At 47.0% G+C, this 7,770-nt stretch overlaps 1 protein-coding gene across 1 annotated transcript in view; it reads right to left on the bottom strand.

The window, feature by feature from the left end:
- CRYL1 (crystallin lambda 1) overlaps nucleotides 1–7,770 on the bottom strand; it is a 109,050-nt gene that overhangs the window by 84,737 nt on the left and 16,543 nt on the right. The window contains exon 3 of the mRNA XM_077745451.1: nucleotides 3,852–3,978. Coding sequence (XP_077601577.1) covers nucleotides 3,852–3,978 — 127 coding nt within the window. The remainder of the gene's footprint in view (nucleotides 1–3,851; nucleotides 3,979–7,770) is intronic.

Here is a 7,770-nt window from a genome sequence, read left to right as displayed (position 1 = left end):
CCTACCCCCATAGCCCCGTCACTACTGAAATGATTATGCTGAGCCTCAGTGAATCAAGGCCTAAAGTCCAACAAGCTCCTATGCTTTAGTACATAAATTTAAAAGTGATGTTAGTGTTTATGAAAACTGCACCTTGTAATGCCTGACAGAGTCTGCAAGTCCTCATCCAAATGGCTGGCATCTTCTAAATTTTTTTTTTTAATATTTTTATTTATTTCTAAATTTTAAAGGTAAAGTTCAGAGGCAGATTCTGCTCATCTACACAGATGAGGCAATTTTTACTTCTAGGGTTTCAGCAACTGCCCTGGTTTTGTATAAGTAAATTCCATTTAAACTTCCTAATTCTATAAGCCATTCCCATGGCTCCTACCGGCTACTTCAATCTCAAGTCTTAAATTCCAGAAATCAGATAAAAGCTCTTATACCACAGCTAATGAGCCTTAAAGCTCTTTCATCAGTCAAAGCTTGAGACAGGCTCTTCAGAACAGATTTACTTTTCCAGCACAGTAGATTTTCTCGCTAGGCAAGATTTGATTTCCAAATTGCACTAAGTGCTAGTAATTCAGGTTTCATTCTTGCCTGCTCCCACGTTTCAGCAGACAATGAAGGAACTTTCTGCCCGGAGCTCCTGCCCTCTGGGCTTTGGGAAGAAGACAATCTACCACCGAGAGTGACACTCACATTTCTGGGCTCTGACCTGGGGCCTCAGGAAACCCTGCGGCGGGACGGTCTGTAGCTGAACAACCGTGAGGCGAGCCAAGTGCTCTGCTCCTTTGGTAATTCGCAAACCCTCTCCTGCTTCTGAACACTTCCCAGCAGTAACGATAATCTTCTTTTTGTAAGAAAAATGTCTCCAAATGGCCTATATTAGCATTTCTACAATGTGAATTTTTCTTTTATAAACTGGAAAGCAGAATTGCAAGAGCTGATAGGGGGACAGCTGGCAAGAAGGCCACGGGCCGCGAGGAGGAGGCAGCGCCGGGAGGCGCGGAGGAGAGTAGACAGCAGACATCGGGCGCTTTGGGGATTCGGCTTTAATATCATTCTTAGACGGAAGGTTCTCTCAGATTAGATATCATGAGATAAACATAACAGTTACCTTAAGTCCAAAAATTATACTTAAATCTGATAGAACCTTGGGCAAATCACACAGCAAAAAGTGTTCTAAGTTTTATTTTTTCAATGTTTATTTTTGAGAGACAGAGAGACACAGAACTTGAGCAGGGGAGGGGCAGAGAGAGAGGGAGACACAGCATGTGAAGCGGGCTCCAGGCTCTGAGCTGTCAGCACAGAGCCAGACGTGGGGCTCGAACCCACGAACCGTGAGATCATGACCTGAGCCAAAGTCAGACCCAAATTCTTTTATTTCTTTCACAGGACACTTAAATAGTGCTCCTATGTGCCATGCATTACTGCAAGCACTTTATAAATGTTAATTCATTGCCTCTAAGTAAGTCTTCAGGCTGGCATTCAAGCACTCCCCCGGGGTGTCCACATCCAGCCTTCTCCCACCTCCCCAACGGCCCAACAGCCTCACCATTCCACCCCAGTTGCCTCAAATACAGTCACTGCATCTCTCATCCTCCATTCATTTCCCCTTTTTTTTCTTTAATGTTTATTATTTTTGAGAGACAGAGCATGAGCAGGGGGAGGGGCAGAGAGAGAGAGAGAGAGACACAGAATCTGAAGCAGCTCCGGGCTCTGAGCTGTCAGCACAGAGCCCGACGCGGGGCTCGAACCCACAAACCGTGAGATCATGACCTGAGCCGAAGTCGGTTGCCCAACCGACTGAGCCCCCCAGGTGCCCCATGCTCTGTTCATTTCTTACTGAGACACTGTCCCCACCCGTTCCCCAGAATCCACTTGTCTGCGGCCAAACCAGGCTCATACCCTGCCTTCGTCAAGCCTTCCCAAACCCTCCCGGCTCAGATCTGGGCTCCTCCCCAGTACCCTTCATGGAACTAGAAGTACAAGTGATTTCCTAAGAACATAAACTCTGACAGGAAATAAATCCATCAGAGTTTACATCGTCAGTCCACACTGCCTGACTTGGTGCTGCCCTGTGCCGTGGCTACTGCTCAGTATGTCAATGTCACATATTCAATCTACAAAATACAGACCTTAGCAATTTTCAGCACTATGCATAGAACAACAGGCGTTACCCCACATCATCTGTATCAAAATTGTACACAAATGCTCACAATATAAAATTATTTATTTTACACATTTTTAAGCATTTTCTATGTGCCAAGTGCTATGGCTAAGCATTTCACATGCATTATTAACTCAGAGTATTCCCCCAAAACTACCCCATAAAAGGAAGACTCACCTTATACTCAAGTCATTATAAAGTTCTCCTATTATGTGGTACTCTTTTTTTTTTTTTTTTTTAATAATTTACTGTTTGGGGAAGACACATTGGTCTGAACTAATTCAATCATGCTAGCACAGAGATCATCTGATGAAATCTATTTTTCAAAATGGGACCAGGAGACAAAGAAATTTAACATTTTAATTATTTGTAGGGCATGGCTTCACAATTGCTACTGCAGGAAAACTTGTAAATTAACTTTATAAAGATCACTTTAACACAAAAAAGTAACATAGCCAGCTGTTACATGAGAAACAAGTATAGCACCACAGAGAGAAAAAAACACCTAAAGCTTTGAGAATTAGTAGTAGAGGCTGGACATAAAACTTCCTATGCTATATCACATGTGTGTTAAAAAAAAGCTCTTCTTATGTTCTGTTTGACACTCATTTTCGGGTTTTTTTAGTGTTTATTTATTTTGAGAGAGAGAAAAAGAGAAAGAGAGAGGCAGAGAGAGAGGGAGAGAGAATCCCAAGCAGAATCCATGCTGCCAGCACAGAGCCCGACGCAGAACCTGAATTCATGAACCATGAGATCATGTCCTGAGCCGAGATCAAGAGTCAGATGCTTAGGGGCGCCTGGGGGGCTCAGTGGGTTAAGCATCAGACTTTGGCTCAGGTCATGATCTCGTGGTTGGTGGGTTTAAACCCTGCGACAGGCTCTGTGTGTGTCGGGCTCTGTGCTGACAGCTGGGAGCCTGGGGCCTGGAGCCTGCTTCAGATTCTGTGCCCCCCCCCACACACACACACTCTCTCAAAAATAAACATTAAAAAAGAGAGAGAGAGAGAGCCAGACACTTAACTGGCTGAACCACCCAGGCCCGACAACCCATTGTTGAAGGAACTAGAGGAACCTAGTGCTAAAAGGAGACCCTGGATCGCCTGGATGTGACTTCGTCTCAAAGCGGCAGCTGACCCCAGACCCCAGAACACACTGGCTTTTTGTTTTGCTCCCAAATTCTCAGCTAGAAAGTCATGACAGAAACAAAATGAAACGTGAACAATGGCCACGAGCGAGCCTCAGGACACGTAGCGGCAAGAAAGGGCACCAGGAGCCAGGCCGGGTTAGGAGGAGCCGCTACACCCAAGGGCGCAAAGGTGACCTTTNACAGTTCTCCGAGTTCTTTGTTAACGTGAAGCTGCTGGAAAAGCTAAGTGCAAATCCGACAAGAAAGGAAAAGGGTTCTTTTAGGTGATGTCTTTAAGCTTGCGCTCAATTCTACACCAGGACGAGAATATACGAGAATACGAGCTCTGACTCAACAGGAAAATAAAACAGCCGTAAACGTGCCGGCGGTGCCGAACGCCTAGTTCTGCTCAAATTCCAACACCTGTGAACAGGCCTGGGAGGGGCGCCTACGGAGGACGTGTTCTGACACAAAGTAACACAACACAGAACCCTGACGTCCGCGGTCAAGGTCAAGGTGCGCACACCGTGCAACTGCCCTTCACCCCCCTGTTCTTCCCAGGCCCGGACTCACCTGAATGTGCAGGGCGCCCCCTACTGCTTCTCGGATGTCCAAGCAACCGCTGACCAGCGACCCCTGCTCCTCGGCGCTCAGACGGCCTTTCAGGCACCCGGACCGCTCCAGGAACGCCATCTCCTTCCTAGAAAGAAGAGCCATCCTCTGAGTATTCGAGGCAAATTTAAGAACAGGAGGGGCGCCTGCGTGGCTCCGCCGGTTAAGCATCCGACTCCTGATCTGGGCTCCGGTCCCCATCTCACAGTTCACGTGGTTCTCTCTCTCCCTCTCTCTCTCTGCCCCCCTTCTCGTTCTCTCTATGCCCCCCCTTCTCGTACTGTCTCTCTGTCTCTCTCTCTCTCAAAAAAATTTGACACCAAATTTTTTTTTTAATTAAAACAAAGGTAAACATCACTAATCAGTAGGGAAACGCAAATCACAACCACAGTGATAAACCACTTCACACCCATTAGGGCAAATAAATACGTAAACCAAGAGCTAGTGAGGGTGTGGGGAAACCGAAACCCTGGGGGAACGTAAAAGGCCGGCCGCTGTGGCAGCTGGATCATTTCTCGGGTAAAAACGGAACTACCCAACGACCCCCCAGCTCCGGTCCCGGCTACGCCCCCCAAACTGAAAAGCAGGTGCATCCATGTTCACAGCAGCGTTGTTTCCAATAACAAACCATGGGCACAACCGGAGTCCGCACGCGGTGAAGGTGAAGGTAGCGAAGGTGGTGACGGTGAAGGTGAAGGTGAAGGTGAAGGTGAAGGGCTGACCTAAGGCGGCGTGTGCATACGCTGGGAGGCAGCCTTAACAAGGAAGGAAACCCCGTCGCGCAACAGCTGGAAGGGCCTTGAGGCGCCAGGCCAAGTGAAATAAGCCCGGCACAAAATGACAAAAGCTGTGCGATCCCACCTACGTGAGGCCCAGGACCGCGACCCCCCGAGGCGGGGCTACAATGCCGGCTGCCGGGCGGATCCGGGTAACTGGGTTCGGGGACGCAGCTTCCGTTCTGCAAGACGACCTTGTGGAGCCGGACGGCTGTACAATGCGGAGGCACTTAGTACCACTGACTGGACACAGAAATTGTTAAGACGGTATTTTACCACAATTCAGTTTCTTTCTTTCTTTTTTTTTTTAAGAGATGAGACGAGGCCAATAGGAGGGAAGATTGGAAAGTAGTGGCTCTTCACCCATTTCTCTCAATCCCGGAGGAACAGGGTTGAGAGAAGGTGCCTCGTAATCAGGACCAGGTCACAGAGACCGGTGCTCACAGGGAGGTGCTCACAGCACAGCATCAGACCCCGCCCAGGGCTCACCCGAAGTGGGGCTCACCTCACCTGACGCAGGGCCTGAGCTCACCCAGGGGAGGCTCTAACTCACCTTCGTGACCTGCACCGAAGTCAGATGCTTAACAGACTGAGCCGTGCAGGCGCCCCTCATTGTCTCAAAATTTTTAATGACTATCGAGCAAAGGGCCCCGCATTTTCACGTGGCCTCATGAATTATGTAGTCAGTCCTAATTTGTGATATATTAAACAAGACAGAGAACACACACACACGCACAGTTGCCTAAGGAACAGCATTTATGCTTTCCAAAAAATTCTCTGGATTTTTTGCAGTGAGTCAAATAATCTTTACATCACTTCACGTCATGGTTTTTATCTTCAAGCTGCCGACGTCTTCGGCCAAGACCACCAGGCACCCAGGGACAGTGGGGCGGGACGGGTGGGTGTCCCACTGCAGCGGGGGAGAGCGCACACCAGGGGGAGCTGCGGCACCAGTAAGCCCCGTCAGCACCTGGAGCGGATCTGAGCTCTGCCTGGGTGGTTTGGAAGAGGATCTGAGGGTCTGAGTTCACTGGATTGGACCCGTAGAAAGCGAAGGCAATCTGAGGATTGAGTGTCTCGATAAACACGAGTATCTGGAGGGCAGACTAGATGGAAGATAAAGTCGTAACGGACAAAGGAGCAGCCATTCATTTCGGCGGAGAGCGATGCTCAGTACGTGTGGGTTTGCACAGCGCCCTCGTTTTTGTCTGTGCTTCGACAAATTTAAAACGCGGTCTTGCTGCGTCTCACTCCGTCATGGTCTAAGCATGACCCTGTGTGAGGTGGGTGTTCCTGAGCCTGCTTGCGTCCGACGGGAGGAGGCCACGGCACCCCCACGAGCACCCGCCAGCTCCAGATGTCAGGGCTGAGCTTCTGTCGCTTTGACCTTGCTTTTTCTCTTTCTTAAAGCTGTGCATTTTGTATTCTGTTTTAGCTACAAATTGAAGAACAAATTGCTACTGTTACTGGGGGGGAAAGATACACTGAAATGCAAACAGATTTCTTTATTATGATTAACAAAAAGAAGCTTCCTGGCAAAGATAAGGAGTCAACAAATGAGCAGGCAGATTCAAAGTCTCTCCTGCTTCTGGGGGAGCAAACGCAAAAATGCCACTGCAAGTCACCATGGCATAGGGGCTGAACTAGAAATTTTTAAAGGAGAGGGAGAATCTGAGATTATTGCCATACAGATAATTTGGAAGGTCTGTACTAGATTAGCTTTAATTTTTTTCACATTATTTTTTTTTAATTTATTTATTTCTAGGAGAGAGAGAGAGAGACAGCGTGAGCAGGGGAGGGTCAGAGAGAGAGGGAGGTACAGACTCTGAAACAGGCTCCAGGCTCTGAGCTGGCAGTCAGCACAGAGCCCGACGCGGGGCTCGAACCCACGAACCGCGAGATCATGGCCTAAGCGAAAGTCGGACGCTTAACCGACTAAGCCACCCAGGTGCCCCTTAAGGTAGATTTTTTTAAAAAGTTGATCTATTACAGGAGTGCCTGGGTGGCTCAGTCGGTTAAGCGTCCGACTTTCGCTTAGGTCATGATCTCGCGGTTCGTGGGTTCGAGCCCCGCGTCGGGCTCTGTGCTGACTGCCAGCTCAGAGCCTGGAGCCTGTTTCAGAGTCTGTACCTCCCTCTCTCTCTGACCCTCCCCTGCTCACGCTGTCTCTCTCTCTCTCTCCTAGAAATGAATAAAAACATTTAAAAAAAATTTTTTTTTAACCTACCTTAAAATTGGGCCAGAAAATGGCTACCTTATTTTGGAGGATCCTAAGGACACATGTGGACGTCCCCCTGGGAACAACTCCCTGTTGGGAACTGAGTACCCCTGACCCCCACCCCCGATTAGCAGGCACCCGAAAATGCTTTACACACAAACATTACTTTCTTGCCAGCTCAGCTGTGCAATACAAGCTGTACATTTACGCAATACTTGTATTTTGAAGTGGAAAGCGTTTTTAAGATGCTTACTCCACCACACCGTCAGAAGCTATGCCCTAGACTTTCTTTGAAATTTAATATTCTTAGACATTAGGCACATTTTATTATTCATGAGAGAGGAGAAATACTGACCATATCCATTTAAGCAATAAGTTATTCAGTGTCAATATGATCTCTACTACACACATAATTTATAACAATCACTGATTACATCATGGTTCTTACTCATATGTATAGAAAAGAACTGATGTTTTAGAGTTACCACTGCTAAGGCCTATTCTTCTGTTTCCCAGTTTTACTGGTTTGAAAAAAATAGTATTTATATTATTTATATACAAAATAAATATTTGTATTATCTATATACAAAATAGTATTTATGCATTATTATATATTTTATACTTACAGGTACATATATGTAAATATCTAAATCCACCTGAATCCAATAAATTTAGACTTAAAGATAACAATACGCTTCTGAAATGCATGAAAATGCAAAGAATGTGTTTTTTTAATTTAATCTAGCTTATTCACTCTGTTACTTCTGAAATCGAGGCCGAAACTGGTTACAGACTCACTCAGGGACCCACGTGTTAGCAGCAGGTGGGATGGAAACTGGTCTTCTGACTCCTCCTCCCAAACACACTGAATAGGATCAACTTCCTA

The sequence above is a fragment of the Crocuta crocuta genome, unplaced genomic scaffold, assembly GCF_008692635.1.
Source record: "Crocuta crocuta isolate KB4526 unplaced genomic scaffold, BGI_CrCroc_1.0 scaffold258, whole genome shotgun sequence".
In the NCBI taxonomy this organism is placed as follows: Eukaryota; Metazoa; Chordata; class Mammalia; order Carnivora; family Hyaenidae; genus Crocuta; species Crocuta crocuta.
Note: the sequence above shows the minus strand (reverse complement) of the source record. Positions and strands in the feature narration are given on the sequence as shown.